This window comes from Elephas maximus, chromosome 14 (assembly GCF_024166365.1).
Source record: "Elephas maximus indicus isolate mEleMax1 chromosome 14, mEleMax1 primary haplotype, whole genome shotgun sequence".
Lineage (NCBI taxonomy): Eukaryota > Metazoa > Chordata > Mammalia > Proboscidea > Elephantidae > Elephas > Elephas maximus.
Genome location: NC_064832.1, coordinates 60,879,496 through 60,896,360, shown reverse-complemented (window position 1 = coordinate 60,896,360; position 16,865 = coordinate 60,879,496). Strand labels below are relative to the sequence as shown.

Below are 16,865 nucleotides of genomic sequence, written 5' to 3'. Positions count from 1 at the left end.
TGCTCAGTGTGTTTTGGCCTTCCCTGGATGGGACAGGGTGAGCATGTACAAAACGAGGCAGGCATGGTCCCTGTCCTCAAGGACTCAGTGATTAACAGGCAGAGTGATGTTTGGAGAAGACATCCTCCTCTTACTGCTGCTAGTCAGTCCCCTAAGTTACATTTATAGAATTCTCAAGTACCCACCCAGAGAGCCCAAAGGAAGGGCTGTAGAAGGTCAGGGCTGTTCACCATGACATGTTACATCAAAGGCCCAGAGGTGAACTCCAAAGATCCTGAGCAAGCAGCGATGTATTCCTAGCATCTACCACCACTTCTGGGGTATGTTACATTTTTGGAGTTTGTGCCCTGCCCTGAAGCATTTATTTTGCTCTGATTTTAACTCTCTTGAGCTCTGGAGGGGAAGAGGAAGGTAGGAGGTAGGGGTTGTGCTAGGGTTGTGGGATATGGTGAGCAAGTCTTCATCCCCTCAACAACATCCTGCATGAGTTCACAGGCTCTCACCCTGTCTCTTCTCAGCTCTTGATTTTGCTGAGAACTCATGATCCTGAAGATATTGGTTCCAGCTCATCTCACTGGCCCAGCCATTTGGCACAGGAGTTTGGTCAGCAGCATGAGCCCATGCTGGGGTGGGGTAGGTAGGAGCCTGTGAGGGACCACGGGAAGGACCTGCTGCACCATAAGTCAGGATGTGTGCACACTAACCCTTGCTTCCCACCTGGCGCTGTTTTGACCCTTTTGAGTCACTTCCCCTCACTCTGGCCTTCCTCTGTTCCTCTCTCTGTTCTGCGGCTCTCTGCCCAACTCCCACCAGGCAGGGAGGATGTGCCTGCCACAGGACCTCCTTTGATCTCCTTTGGGGATGCATTAGGAAAACACATAGAGAATGTTGGCATAGCAGGCCTAGGGCTTGTGCCTGCCTCCTCTGGTGGCCACATAGGGGCTGGGTCCCCACCCTTTAGGCACAGAATCACCATTCTGAACAGGGATACATCCATGCTTCTTCCCATCCTGGTTTTTCTGCATCCTCTCAGTGGACACATTGTGTGAAGCAGTGGAATCCTATAGAGGAAGTGAGTCCGGCCACCACCTCCTCCTGGTTTGATGGATGGTGAGTGATCCTGGATTTCCTTAGGAACCAGTGAGGCAGGGGTATCCCACAGTCCCCTGTACCACATCATAAAGAAGCCACATTTCCTGCTCTTTCTCCAGCTCTTGGCTTCTCTGTGGTAGGTTAGAGGAGGACACAGGAATGGTACCTTTTGAAGGCTACTAGGTGGTGGCCAAAATAGTAGTCCATCCCACATGCTCAGGGCAACCTCTTTGTCCTTTTGTTTCCCAGTTCTTTCTTCCTGGTCCCAAACCTCACTGGTCACTGAAGGCTAGGATGCCACATCTGCCCTCTTTCTGCATCACTAGGCCCATGTTCTTTCTCAGGCTCACAAATCTCAGAGTTTGCTTACCTCCCTCTGCCAAGAGCACTTAGGCCGTGGGTTGACTTTCTGGCTCTGGGCTTTTTTTAATGCCGAAAAACCCAGCTTTTCTCCATTATCATGCCCTGGTCAGGAGCATGGCGTGCTGTCCCGGGTATTCATACTACCATTTACATTCTCTCCCTACCGGCTTCCTCCCCTGCCAGCCTTAGGGCTGGGGGACAAACCTCTCCACCTTCTACTCTAATCTTCATTCTAGAAGGCATTCCTTCCATGTAGCTGAGAGGCAGTGGAGATGGGAAGCAGGCAACAGGGCCACAGTAGCTCCCAGGCTGTTTGAAAGATCTTGTTAGTACCAACTGGGGTGCAGAGAGGGGAGATTCTGTATTTTGGTTTTGACCTCTGTCATACAAACTGCTTTTTTGGCTCAAAAAAGCACCTCTTCAAGAACGGAGCACTGTGGCACTCCCCTAAAAACCTTCTTCCAGATTGCAGGCATATGTATATATCAGTCATCAATTAATGAGTTTTGCCTATGGGTGGGCCAACAATGCATTGATTTCCAGACCACTCCTTCTTGTCAGTACTGTTGTCATGGGGTTCAAGATCATCATGGGAAGCCATGTCTGAATTCCAGCCTGATCTTTACCTCAGTGTACCTTAGACAAGGGCCTTGCCTTCTCTAGTCAAGTCCCTATATCGACAGTCCAGGATAGCGCTGGGAGGAGTTATGTGGAATGCTAACACATCTGAACTGTGGGTTTAAGGTTATTCTCTAATAGAAAAGACTATATACCTCCCCACTAACCCTTTAACATATCACAAGGAGACAAGAAGGAGCAAGCAGGCATGTATCTTTGCTTAGAGATATATTTGGGCTATATATTTGATATCCTACAGACTATTTTAAGGAACTGGGTCTTCTCCTTGAAGAAAGGAGTGTTTTTCTCTGAAGTGAGGGTTGGGATGCAGGGTGGGTTCGTTGGTTGGGTGGCACAAGGCTGTCAAGGATGGTGCCAAGCAGCTGTGGAGGTGGCCCAGCATAGAGCCAGAGCGAAGATGCTAAGAGTAGCGCTAGAGCTGCTTGTCCGGGGCCTCCAGGCCTCCCGAGAAGGCCAGGCTCAGCTCTTTCTCAGTGGGGACAGATTGGGCCTTCGGATCCTCTGTTATCTTCTCTGTCTTAGCTTGACTCACAGGGCCCTCGGCTGGGGCCAGGCTCCTCTTAAGACAGTTTTTTCGCATTTTGGTCACTTTCTCCTCTGGGGAAAACATGGATTTCTCATCTAATGTCTTGGAATTAATACAGCGAAAACTGCACATCACCTTATTTCTTAAGCCAGATTCTGGAACACCAGGGCTCTTCTGAGTGTGGGCTAGTCTCACTCGCTCTTCCGGAGTCTTCTTCCACAAAGTTTTGTCCTGCAAACGCTTACCCGGAATTCGCGGGCCCAGCGAAGACCGGCCCTGTGAAGCCTGGGGCACCACGGGCTGGGCAGTCCCAGGATTCCTGGCTGCTTCTGTAATGACATTGAGGTTGGTTTCACTGTCCTCCACTTCATTCTTCTCAGATTCTTTGCCTCCAGCAGCCCCTGGAGGTACTTTTGGGAGCTTAAACTGAGGACAGTACTTAGGACTCTGCTGACAGGAGGCTGCGATATCAAAGCTCTGACTCCTTTGCCAGGGACCTCCGGGTGTCCTGTTCACAGATAACCCTGCTGGCTTCTCGTCATCGGTGGAGTGTCTGTTTTCTGTGGGTGAGGGCACTCCGAGCCCTGCATTCTTTTCCTCAGAGTCACCTTGGGGTTTCGGTTTCCATGGGTACTCTTCCTTGACTGCCAGGGTGGGCACTTGGCCTGAGTCCTTGGTCTTGCCGGGGCCTTGGGACTCAGGGCACCAGGCCTCTTCCAGGCTGTGGCTGTTCACTCTGGCTTCTACCGGAGCACAAAGCTCCTGGGCATCTGCCGTGTCCTCACTGAGTTGTGAGATCTTGGAGACTTGGTGGGCAGAACCATGGGGCCCTGCTATGGAACTACCTTGTTTCTTCCTCTGCTGTATTGCCTTTAGCTCAACAACGAGCTGTTTTCTAAGGCAGATTAATTGTTGTTCGGGGGCCTGTGCATTGTATAGTGGGATGGAGAGTTCTTGGAGGGACGTTTTCCCTTGTTTGTTTAGACTCCCAAGCACCTCCGGTGTGGGTAATTTCTCTAAGAATGCTACTGGCTGGTTCTGGGATTTCCTTACCTTTATGGGAATTCCCAACTGTATCTCTAGGACCTTTTTTCTGAGATGGAAATTTAGTTTGGTCAAGGTGGATGGTCTGAGTGCCTTTGGAACATCAGCATCTGTCGGTACTTGGCCTGAGTCATTGGTCTTGCCGGGGCCTTGGGACTCAGGGCACCGGGCCTCTTCCAGGCTGGGGCTGTTCACTCTGGCTTCTACCTGAGCACAAAGCTCCTGGGCATCTGTCATGTCCCTGCTAAGTTGTGAGATCTTGGAGACCCGGTGGGCAGAACCTTGGGGCCCTCCTGTGGAACTAGCTTGTTTCTTCCTCCGCAGTACTGCCTTTAGCTCAAGAATCAGCTTTTGTGTAAGTCTGATTAATTCTGGATCTGGGGCATATGGACTGTTTGGTGGGATGAGGAGTTTCTGAAGCCATGTTTTCCCTTGGCTGTTTAGACTCCCAGGTGCCTCCTGTGTGGGTAAGTTCACTGAGACTGCTACACATCGGTTCCTGGACTCCCTTGCCTTTATGGGAATTCCCAGATGCAACTCTAGGACCTTTTTTCTAAGATGGAAATTTAGTTTGGTCAAGATGGATGTTTTGAGTGCCTTTAGAATAGCAGCATCTGTTTGAGTTTCTAGACGCACCGTCTCCTTTGTTCGTTCCTCCTGCACTTTAGTGAGGAACTCTTGTGCTCTGTCTGCACGAGTCTCATCATCTTGATGGCCTGTCCTGGGACTTATGCACCGTTCTTCGTAGGAGACCATCTCAGTCAGAGAATCTCGTGTGATTTCAACAGGCTCAGGCATTATCTCTGCGATTGCAGATTGGCTAGTGATTGGCGGGCCCGTGGCCTTGGAGGGAGCCAAATAATAGAGAGCAGGCAGCCCTGACAGGAAGGCTAGATGTTTGTCCTGCAGATTAGCTCCCAGTTTCTCCATGGCTCCCTTGGGCAGGGATCTGGACAGCTTAGTGTTTTCAATGACAGCACCTGGCAGGGTCTGTGAGGACATAAGTTTCTGATATATCTCAGGATCAGTTGGTGCCTGTAGCTCTAGGAGCTTGTTTTCCAGATTGCAGGGGAACTGAGCTACTTCTGTCCTCCCAGGAATTCCCCAGTCCCGGGAGATAAATATATGGGCAATGACGGTGCCCTGCAGGATCGGCCACCATTTGGAGTCCATGGGGCTCTGCAGTATTGCTTTGGTCTGGGTGAGCAAGTGTGGCATGGTTTCTGACACTGGGGCCAATGTGGGTGAGATCAGATCACTAACGCCACTGAACTCTGGGGCTGCACACCAGGGGACATTCACATGGTCCAAGGCTTTACTGCTCAAGGGCAGAGGCTGAAGGTCAGCAGTGTATAGGAGCAATACAGTGGACTGCTTGATCTTCTGAGACACGCCCCAGTGATCCTGAATTAACTGCTTCTGGAGGTAGAACTCCAGCAGCCTCTGGGCATGGTCCGGGAAGAATGGTAGTTCCGCCATGAGGACTGTCTTCCTGGACCAGGAAGTTCCCACGGTCTCTGGATACTGGACTGTCTCACAGAGCTCATTCTGCATGCGGATCTGGGCATGGGGCACAGGGCCTTTGGCTGGGGCCAGGCTCTTCTTAAGATTGTTTTTTCGTGTTTTGGCTCCTTTCTTCTCTGGAGAGAACATGGATTCCTCATGTACTCTCTTCGGATTAATACAGTGAAAAATACACTTCTTCTTATTTTTTAAGCCAAATTCTGTAAGGCTGGGGCTCTTCTGAGTACAGGCCACTCTTACTTGCTCCTGTGGAGTGTCATTCTGCAAAAGTTTTTTCTGCAAGAGATTACCCTGAATTAGGGGGCCCAACAAAGACTGGCCCTGTGAAGCCTGGGGCACCACAGGCTGGGCAGTCCCAGGATTCCTGGCTGCTTCTGTAATGACATTGAGGTTGGTTTCACTGTCCTCCATGTCATTCTTCTCAGATTCTTTGCCTCCAGCAGCCCCTGGAGGTACTTTTGGGAGCTTAAACTGAGGACAGTACTTAGGACTCTGCTGACAGGAGGCTGCGATATCAAAGCTCTGACTCCTTTGCCAGGGCCATCGGGGTGTCCGGTTCACAGATAACCCTGCTGGCTTCTGGTCTTCGGCGGGGTGTCTGTTTTCTATGGTTGAGGGCAGACCAAACCCTGCATTCCTTTCCTTAGAGTCCCCTTGGGGTCTCGGTTGCCATGGGTACTCTTTCTTGACTGCCAGTGTGGGTACTTGGCCTGAGTCCTTGGTCTTGCCGGGGCCTTGGGACTCAGGGCACCAGGCCCCTTCCAGGCTGCGGCTGTTCACTCTGGCTTCTACTTGAGCACAAAGCTCCTGGGCATCTGCCGTGACCTCGCTGAGTTGTGAGATCTTGGAGACCTGGTGGGCAGAACCATGGGGCCCTCCTGTGGAACTAGCTTGATTCTTCCTCTGCTGTACTGCCTTTAGCTCAACAATGAGCTGCTTTCTAAGGCAGATTAATTGTTGTTCGGGGGCTTGTGCACTGTGTATTTGGATGGGGAGTTCCTGGAGGCATGTTTTCCCTCGGTTGTTTAGATTCCCAAGCACCTCCTGTGTGGGTAATTTCTCTAAGACTGCTACAGGTTGGTTCCAGGATTCCCTTACCTTTATGGGAATTCCCAACTGTACCTCTAGGATCTTTTTTCTGAGATGGAAATTTAGTTTGGTCAAGGTGGATGGTCTGAGTGCCTTTGGAACATCAGCATCTGTCTCTGCCAGTGTGGGTACTTGGCGTGAGTCATTGGTCTTGCCGGGGCCTTGGGACTCAGGGCACCGGGCCTCTTCCAGGCTGGGGCTGTTCACTCTGGCTTCTACCTGAGCACAAAGCTCCTGGGCATCTGTCATGTCCCTGCTAAGTTGTGAGATCTTGGAGACCCGGTGGGCAGAACCTTGGGGCCCTGCTCTGGAACTAGCTTGTTTCTTCCTCCGCAGTACTGCTTTCAGCTCAAGAATCAGCTTCTGTGTAAGTCTGATTAATTCTGGATCTGGGGCGTATGGACTGTGTGGTGGGATGAGGAGTTTCTGGAGCCATGTTTTCCCTTGGCTGTTTAGACTCCCAGGTGCCTCCTGTGTGGGTAAGTTCACTGAGACTGCTACACATCGGTTCCTGGACTCCCTTGCCTTTATGGGAATTCCCAGATGCATCTCTAGGACCTTTTTTCTAAGATGGAAATTTAGTTTGGTCAAGATGGATGTTTTGAGTGCCTTTAGAATAGCAGCATCTGTTTGAGTTTCTAGACGCACCGTCTCCTTTGTTCGTTCCTCCTGCACTTTAGTGAGGAACTCTTGTGCTCTGTCTGCACGAGTCTCATCATCTTGATGGCCTGTCCTGGGACTTATGCACCGTTCTTCGTAGGAGACCATCTCAGTCAGAGAATCTCGTGTGATTTCAACAGGCTCAGGCATTATCTCTGCGATTGCAGATTGGCTAGTGCTTGGCAGACCCGTGGCCTTGGAGGGAGCCAAATAATAGAGAGCAGGCAGCCCTGACAGGAAGGCTAGATGTTTGTCCTGCAAATTAGCTCCCAGTTTCTCCATGGCTCCCTTGGGCAGGGATCTGGACAGCTTAGTGTTTTCAATGACAGCACCTGGCAGCGTCTGTGAGGACCTAACTTTCAGAGATATATCAGGATCGGTTGCTGTGTGCAGCTCTAGGAGCTTGTTTTCTGGTTTGCAGGGGAACTGAGGTCCTTCCGTGCTCCCAGGCATTCCCCAGTCCTGGGAGATAAATATATGGGCAATGACAGTGCCCTGGAGGGTCTGCCAACATTTGGAGTCGATGTGGTTCTGCAGTATTGCTTTGGTCTGGGTGAGCAAGTGTGGCATGGAGTCTGACACTGGGGCCAACGTGAGTGAGATCAGGTCACCAACCGCACTGACCTCTGGGGCTGCAGGCCAGGGGACATTCACATGGTCCAAGGCTTTACTGCTGGAGGGCAGAGGCTGTTGGTCAGCAGGGGATAGGAGTAAGGCAGTGGACTCCTTAATCCTTTGAGATAGGCCCCAGTGATGCTGCATTAACTGCTTCTGGAGGTGGAACTCCAGCAGCATCTGGGCATGGTCCGGGAGGAAGGGTAGCTCCCCCGTGAGGAGTGAGATGGGCTTCCCGGACCAGGAAGTTCCCAGGGTCTCAGGAGACTGGGCTGTGTCACAGGGCTTATGTTGCATGAGACTCTGGGCACACTGAGATTTGTTGAATGCAGTTGGTAATTCCAGCCTAACCAGGAGGTGCCTCTGCAGCAGGTTCCACTCCAGTGCTTTGAACTTGGCCAGAGCCAGAAACGGGATATTGATGTGGTTTCGTTGATGGTCCGTTGGAGAGACCGAATTTGGGGTAGATGTGGAAGAAGGTGAAGTTGACTGGGTTGGATTATTAGGGAAGAGCAGGAGGATGGAGCGCTCACTGAAGAAAAAAGGAACATTCGTGGGAAATTGGGGTATATACCTGTTTGTGGAAGTGCCTGGATACTCAATGTAAGTGACAAGCAGGGACTCGCTGGTTAGACTAGAGAAGGCGCAGAATAGCTGGCTGTGCTTCTGCTTCAGACGATCACCCGAGTCTTCAGCCTGTCTCTCAGGTTGTGGATAGAGGCCAGTTAGAACTTTAAGGGCTGCAGAGGGCAAGGCCAGAGCCAGAGGGTTTGGGGTTTCCTGGCAGTGGCAGCTTTGTTCTTCTTCCCTGATAGACCATTTAAAAAGCCAGAAGGCCTGAGTAGGCTGGCTGAGCATACATGAACCCCAGGTCTTGTGGGAAATGGTCCCCGTTGTTTCAACACAAGCATTGAAATTATCATACTTGGTGAAAGTTACTGGTGTGTGTGGCATAAGCTGCCTCAGGGACTCTTCCACATGTCCGAGGAGTCCCCTCCTCTGGAAAAGCATCCATTTTTTTACATGGACCTCAAGAAGCCTGAGAAGTTCAGGACTGAGTAATGGGAGGTGGGCCGGGGAGATAGTGACCATATGCATGGCTATACCATGTGTCAGGTTCGTGAGGTCTGTGGTCAGAAACAGCAGAGAGACATGGGACCTCAAGGGCTGCTGGCCTTGGTTCCCATGGAAAAATCTGTGGCTGCTATACATCATCTGTTGTTGGTTCACAGGAACTCTACTCTCCTCAAGTCTTGAGGAAGTTGTAGTTCCTGGGTCCCTGGGCACATCTGGCAGTTGAAATCCCTTCCCTAGCTGCAGGTGTTCATCCCAGTGATCTTGGATGCTGACCACACCGGTGGACGGGCCAGCCGTCTGGGTTAAGGATTTCTGATCCGCTAATTTTAACAGTGTGGAGCTTACGGATGCCAGGAAAACCTCTCTGGAGTTCTTGGAACGCAGACGCAGACTCTGCTTAGACACTCCAGAGATGGACAGACTCTCTAGGCAAGAGGAGTGTGGTGACGTCCCTGCCGAAATGGGGGTGATCAGGGTGTTTTTACCTGTCACCAATTGTTCAATATCCAGAGCCGTGTCATCGGAGAGATGATAGTAGAGGTTTGTGTACAGGAGCTGCAACACACGTCCTTCCTGAGGAAGCCAGTCCTGACTGGAAACGGAAGCATGGCAACCATTACTGATGCGGTGTCATCTGCCTCCTTGGAAGAGCGTGCTCTGGGGGATTGGCTCTTCTTTTCCCCTAGGCCTGTAAGCCCTGGGCCTACCCCTGGGAATCTACCACTTTGCTTGTTAGGCCTGGCTGAGCTGAGGGTCTTGGTCTTGTCAGGCAAGGTCTCAGATAAACTGCTGCTTGGGCAGGGCCCTCAGATAGGACTGGGAGGTAGGGCGAATTCTCTGCTGAACTCTGTTGTGAAGCTGAACTAGACGGGAACCAAGCAGGTGAGGACGTCAGGTAGTTAGCAGAATGGCCATCACCAGGCACATCACCAAGTATAACCTAGAGTCAGCCTCATTGGGGGCTATGAAAGCAATGTCTGTTATGCGTATTTGTAGATTATGACATCTTTGTGGTATCACTGTATTCTCGGGACTGTGGATTGTCCCTGGTGCTATATACAGCATCTCTTGGGGACTAGTCCTGTCCTCTGGAGATCTTATTAAGAGGATGACAGGCTTCTATCTGAAGACTGTCCTAGTGAGTGACCTCCCTATGTTTCAAGGCCAAGCCAGACTCAGAGGAGTCTGCCTTTGAAAGGGTGTAGAAGCAAAAGGAATATGACAGTGGTGACTTAATTATGCAGAATCCAGGCTCTAGGCCGAATAACTTGTCTCCTTGCTGAGTTCCCCTTCATGCAGAATCTTTTATAAGTTACGTGCTAGTTAGACCTGAAGTCCAGCAGTAATGTGACTCTAGCACAGTGCAGACTGGGAGATGTTCTCTCCTGTGATGTCTGATCACTTCTGTCCTGGCAACTCTCTCAACCAGTGAACCAGCCTCTCTTGTGTATGGTTCCCTCCCATGCATTGTCCCTCTCCTCCTCCTTGTCCCTGGCCAAACTGAGAAATCATCACAGGCCAGGCTGGGACTTGGGAGACAACAAAGAACAGAGAGCAAGAGATCACCTTTTTGTGACAGTGAGACGCTCTTGGAGCTTCTCAGCTTCTTCCTCGGAAGGTCTCCTAGCTGAAAAACCAGGAAACAGTGTTAGATGGACAGGAGCGGGTAGGGACATTGTATTGGAAGCCAGTAGTGGGGGCTCTGACTCTCAGTAAAGGAGACTAAAGGCTTCAGGAGTCAGGCTCCAAGGCATGTCTGTGTATAACTTAAACATTTGCACTGTGTATCTCATTCCTAACCTCATTTGATGTTCACAGTCAGAGTGTGAGTGCGGCAGGATCATCAGTGTTACGCCCATTTTATGGATAATAAGACTGAGACATGGAATGACTTCCACAGTGTCATAAAAACTAGTGAATAACACAGTTAGGGACTTTTGTCCTATTTCCTCATTCCTTCATTCCCAGCAGGTTAAGGTAGAGAAATTTGGACATTCCCAGGCTCTGATTTCCCATGCAAGGAAGTTTCTGTAAGAAATTGTCAATTTGGGGAACTTCAGCCTTTAGTGGTTAGAGTACCTCGCTCCTGGCACCAAGGGTTAGGGTTAGTATCCATGGGAACCTCGCGCACAGTGAAGGGGAGTCAGAGGAGAGATTGGGACCTTACCTCTTGATGGAGCATCTCTAGCCCTTTGGCTGACCCTTTGGCGTTGCTTAAAGACAAAAAAGGTTAGAATGTGAAGCTTTGACACAAATTTCTTTTCACGCCCCAAATGGGACAAAACCAATAAACATTTTCTAGTCCCTTTTATATATCTTTCTATATTTTATACTTTTCCTACATTTCCTTTCATTAGCCCCCCTTTTTTACCCCAACATTTCTCTCTTCTGCTTATTTGACTCACTTCTAGGCTCTTCCAGACTCCAGGCCTTATAACCCATTTCTAGGAGAACTTCTGTGGGTGGCTGAGGATGCCACAGGAGGAAGAGTGGAGCAGATTAAAGGGTGAATGGTTCCAGTAGCCAAAGGCTTCCACTTACAAAGGCCTGAAAGAACCACCAACTAGAAAAATCACCCACACTGGGAGGTCCAGTAAGGCAGACTTTATATCTTTGAGGCCTCAACCCAAGTCAGGTAATGTCCTTGGCTTTCCAATTAGAGTACATTGCATAGAGGGCTGGTAAGGAATTGTTCTAGGCTCTAAGAAGTAAATGACTATACAATAATAACTGAAGGATTGATTAAAAAAGAAAAAAAAAAAAAAACTCTGGGGTGGGAGGATAAGGAGAGAAACTGGGGGTTTAAAAGCTTCTTGTCTGAGACTTAAGAGTTCAGTAGTGTTCAGAGAGTTTCCCTACCTCACAGGCGCTCCTGTTGGATTCCAGTTTGAATCCATGGTATTTCCTTTTCATTCGCCAAATGTTAACTATAAGGCAGATAATAGAGGCATATTTATACACGGGATATCCAGCGTGCCACCAAACGAAAGTAGGGCACAACATGGTCTCGCCTCATTAGCATGAGGAGACCAGCTCTCCCTCTATCTAGGCATCCAGGATACTGGTGCCTAATGATTCCCAGTGCTAAGCCTTGTCATCTCCACCTCACAGTCATCGACCGCATCACAAAGCCCTCCGGTGTCATAAAGCAGGTGTGGTAGCAAAGCCCTGTAGCTGTCTTAGGGAAGGTTATGTGGTGATTCAGTCTGTATGTGAGGGCATCTGGTTACCTCTGAGAGTTTCAGAGCTTGCAAGTAAAGATGCCATGGCCAGGCCACAGGCAGTGTCTACGCTCCCATTCTCTCTCCACTCTCCACACTCTCCACTAGCCTGATGACTCAGCTCTCTCTGTTACAACAGTCTGAAACTCCCCAGAAACTGAACGTTTAAGCACACAGGGCACCTTGTAAGAAAGAGTAGCCAGGACAGAGGGCCCTCCACCAACTCCTTCACCTGTACGAGAAACTTACCTGAAAAGTACACAAGAGGTTAGGGCAGGCAGAGTCAGGTTAAGGCTTGGAAACGGAGAGCTTTGATATTACAAGTAATGGGTGATTGGTAATGAGAGGTGCAGGAAGGGGACCAAGGCTGAGGTACAGGAAAAGACCAAAGCAGCAGTATCTTTAAATGACATTGTGGGAACAAGAAAGGGATGGCGCCAGGCTGCGTGCAGGAGAAGAGATTGTAAACGCTCCTTCTGTGGAGGTAGAGGAATGAGCCTCACCTCTGGAGGCCTGTCCGAGGCCTGGTTTTCCAGAGCTGCCCTTACAGATGTTACAGCCTTTGCCTCCTCCGGGAGATGACTACCTACAGAGATGGGTTGGTGGCCACTTCCAACTAAGGGCCACAATCTAGTTGCTCGTGGTTAGATCTACTCATCTACTCTGGATGCATGCTGTTTGACTGGAGAAGTTTTTTGTTCTGTTTTGTTTTAAGCCTAGATTCTGGAAATCTTTAGGGAGGTAGGTGCTTTCCGATTCAGTCCCAGGGCCCAGCATTTCTACTGTCCGCCCTTATTTTACACATTTACGTTACCTGCTTGGCTCCTGTCGATACTGTGATATGCTTCTAACACCCCAGGTATTCTGCGTTTCCTTGAAAAGGCCTTTCAGTGAGACTGGTCTGACAGCCAAACAATTCTTGGGCTGATAATCTCTGAAGAGGGTGTTTGTTCTTCCTCCAGTCTCCAGTCCTCCACCAGCAGGCATGTTGAGTGCTTATTTTCAAATGTGAAAACAACCTGCATTTCTGCAATAAACCTTGTCGTGATGCTTAAGGTTGTGTGTTAGCTTGGCAAGGCCATGATTCTCAGTGCTTTGGCAGCCATATGATGTTGTGATCACTTCCATGCTGAGATTTGATATAATGTGATCACCTCTGTGATGGGATCTGTTGTGAGTAGCCAGTCAGTTGAAAGGGAGTTTCATTTGGCGTGTGGCCTGCATAGGATATAAGTGGACATTCTGGCAGAGCTCATGGGCTTTTGCTCGCTCTGTATCCTGCAGCTGGCTCCTGTTTGTCTGACCTCCGGTTCCCTGGATTAGAGCTAGCCACTTTCCTGCTGTCTTGTCTGGCGATCCTGGGCTTTGTCGATCTTTGCAGCCTGTGAGCAAGAGCCCTGCTCTCTGTCCTGCTGGTCTTGGATCCATCAGTCCCTGTGGCTATGTGAATCAGGGGACTCCTCTGTTCTGGCTTGGGACGTTCCAGCCTCTAGAACCTTGCGAGCCATTTCCTTGATATAAATCTCTCTCCGTATATATTTATATGGGTTTTTTTGGTATGATGCTTCTCTAGAGAACACAGCCTAAGACATGTGTTTAGTCGCTAATTTTATTTGCTAAAATTTGTCAAGAATATTTGCATCAACCGTCAGGTTGCACAACCTATTAATGCACTTGTTGTCAATAAGTTGTACACCTGTTAAAAGCAAAATTGGCAAAAATTGAGTGATAGATATATTTACAACAATAACCAGAAGGAAAAAAAAAAAAAAAAAAAGGGTAGCTGCTGAAGCTGCTTATGTACAACCAAATACCTCATGGGATTTGGCTCCTTGGTTTGGAGGTTTAGGGTCATGGTTTCATGGGACATCTTAGTTAATTGGCCTAATAATGTGGTTAGTGCTTCTGTTGTGCGCCCAAGTTCACTGAACAGTGCCTGTAGTCTTAAAAGCTTGCAGTCATACAAGGTCCGACAACTGCCTCCTTTGCCATGAGATCAGAAGAACTGGATGGTGTCTGGCTACCATCACTGAACATTTTGATCAAAGATTCTATAGAAGAATCTTGATCAAAGGGGCAGCAATGCAGAACAGCATTTCAAATTTTCATAGAACCCATAAGTTTTGGAGCCATGAAGGCTGGATGAACCCCTGAAACTCTTGCCCTGAGATAATCTTTAGACCTTAAGCCTGAAACAAAAAATATCCCCTGAAACCTTCTTAAAACCAAGCTATAGTAAAGAATGTCTGCCTTGAGCACTGGGGTCAAATTGACAACAGCAACTCAAAAGATTACATGGGAGACTTAGGGGACAGTGAATTTATGTCAATGGAGGAGAAACAACTTGGAAAAGAGAGTGAGAATAGTTGCACAACCTGAAGAATCAGTGTCACTGAATTGTACATGTAGAAATTGTTGAATTGGTGTATGTTCTGGTGTGTATATTAACAACGACAAAAGCAAAATTAATTAAAAAAAGAATTTTTGCATCTATATACATGAGGGATATCGTTCCGTAGTTCTCTTATGATGTCTTTGCCTGGTTGTACTGTCAAGGTGATTTTGGCTTTATAGAATGCATTGGATGTGCGTTTCAGTTATCACTGTGTACCTTCAAGTGATATTATGCCACTTCACATACCTAAGAACCTTTGTGGCAGCCTTTTGGTATTGTTGCCCTATTTTGAATTCTACGTATGTTATGAATTCCACAATCCAAGGTTATCTTTTCTTAAACAGAAGATTATCTTTTAAACGTACTTAAATTATTAAGAAAGCTCGTCCTGGGGTGCAGGGCCATGATTGTGGAGTAGTCAGAGTCTTAGTCCCTCTTAAAACAAAGATCTCAAAAAAACAGGTGAATCCATTATATAGGACCATCTAGGAGCCCTGAACATCAAAGGCAAAGTTAAAGAATTGGACTGAGAGGCACGGGGAGGAAGAGACGATTCAGAATCAGTGAGGAGTTGTGAGACCTGACCTGGCGGGAACTGGCATCCCGCAGACCACATGCACTGGCGAGAGCACGATGAGACAAGCAGTGGCATTTGGGAAGTTTTTTCCACTTCAGCAGAGAAAGAGCAAGCGGCGGAGAGTTCACTCACGCCTCCAGAATCAATGAAAAGCGGTGTTCTGCACATAAGATAAATACTTGAGTCTAATCTACTGCGCAATCTAAATAACACCCCTTTGGAAAAAGCTCCCCATTTAACTGACCCTTCCCCGCTCTGCACAGGGTCCTGAGACGGCTTCCATGATAACCACTTTCCCTGTGGCAGAAGTAGGACCTGTTGCATGCCAGGAGGCATCCTCCCAGCCTCGGAGAAGGAACAAATTAACAAACAGGAAAAAATAATCTGTCATCTCCCCTAAACTGGGAATTTAAGGCCAAAATAGCTTCTTTGCCTAGGCACAGACATAAGCGGTCCACAGACTTTGAATGTCTCTCACCCCTGCATAGATCTGTTTGGGGTCATTTTAACAGTGTAGGCCCTCTTTAGCACAGTACAACTGGGCATACACCTGAAGTCTAACGTCAGCTGTTTCGGCTATATGGTGGAGAGGCAGATTTGTGACGTTTGACACCACTCTGCCTGTGAAGCAGGGTCCTCACCTTCCCACATCAGGGGCCTGAAGACTGGTGGCTTAAACCCATGCCGCCTAGCCACCCTCAATAGGGGTCATCCAAGGATAAGTGGTGCCTCCCGGTCCTTACAGCCAACAGCATTGGGTGTCCATAATTGGCTGCCAAACCCACCCACCTAGGTGCTCTAGGAAATAGGGACATGGTTTCCTCACAGACAGTCAGGGGCGGTTGTCAGTCCCCTGCCTTTCTCAGTGCATGACCCCCTACTGCAGCCAGATACCTGTGCCTTACCAATTACCCTCGCTCATCTAAGACTGTAGGTGAGAGCCTGTACCACACATGTGATACCAGCTACCTCAAAACCTGAGCTGAATCCATACAAGAAAAGTAGATGAACTCCTGGGCTTATATACCTAGTAATGGTTCTAACCATCTGATGACAGGATGTTAGAGCTTCAAAGGTGCTCACTCGGGCAGCCTATTTGGCATATCAAAACAAAACAAGAAGCTAGGATACAGTAAGCAAACATAAAATAAATAATACAGCAAATTATTGATAGCTTGGAGACAACGGTCAATATCCAGTCATCTAAAGAGGTAGACCATGATGGCTTCAGTAAGCTCCCAACACAAAGAATCAAGAAATATTCCAGAAAAAGAGAACTTCTTGGAAATACCAGAGGTAGAACACAGAAGATTAATATACAGACCTCTTGAAGAGATCAGGAAGGAGATCAGGCAAAATGCAGAACAAGCCTAGGAACACACAAACATAGCATTAGAGGAATTTCGGAAGATGAGGGAAGAGCATAATGACAAATTTAACAGGCAGCAGGAATCCATAGAGAGACAGCAAATAGAAATTCAGAAGATTAACAATAAAATTTCAGAACTAGGCAACTCAAGGAAGTCATCAAGTCTATCAAGAGAAATAACCTACGAGTGATTGGAATAAGAGAATGGGTGTGGGGGGTGGATAGGGATAATAGAATTTAGAGAGAGAATTGTTGAAGATTTGTTGGCAGAAAACTTCCCTGATATCGTGAAAGATGAGAAGATACCTATCCAAGATGCTCATTGAACCTCACACAAGGTAGATCCCAAAACAAAGTCACCAAGACATATTATAATCACCCTTGCCAAAACCAAAAGATAAAGAGAATTTTAAGAGCAGCTAGGGATAAACAAAGAGTCACCCACAAAGAAAAGTCAGTAAGATGAAGCTTGGACTACTTAGCAGAAACCATGCAGGCAAGAAGGCAATAGATGAGATATATAGAGCCTTGAAGGAAAAAAATGCCAGCCAAGAATGACATATCCAGCAAAACTGTCTCTCAAATGTGAAGGTGAAATTAGGACATTTCCAGATAAACAGAAGTTTAGGGAATTTGCAAAAACCAAATCAAAATTACAAGCAATACAATGTGAG

At 48.3% G+C, this 16,865-nt stretch overlaps 1 protein-coding gene across 1 annotated transcript in view; it reads right to left on the bottom strand.

Annotated features, from left to right (window-relative positions):
- Positions 1-2,506: 2,506 nt before the first annotated feature.
- The window catches only part of LOC126058087 (protein FAM205A-like), a 29,575-nt gene continuing 15,216 nt past the window's right edge, over positions 2,507-16,865 (bottom strand). The window contains exons 4-8 of the mRNA XM_049853076.1: positions 7,562-9,221; positions 6,926-7,132; positions 4,748-5,653; positions 3,785-3,994; positions 2,507-3,298 (exon numbers count right to left, since the gene is read on the bottom strand). Coding sequence (XP_049709033.1) covers positions 2,507-3,298; positions 3,785-3,994; positions 4,748-5,653; positions 6,926-7,132; positions 7,562-9,221 — 3,775 coding nt within the window. The remainder of the gene's footprint in view (positions 3,299-3,784; positions 3,995-4,747; positions 5,654-6,925; positions 7,133-7,561; positions 9,222-16,865) is intronic.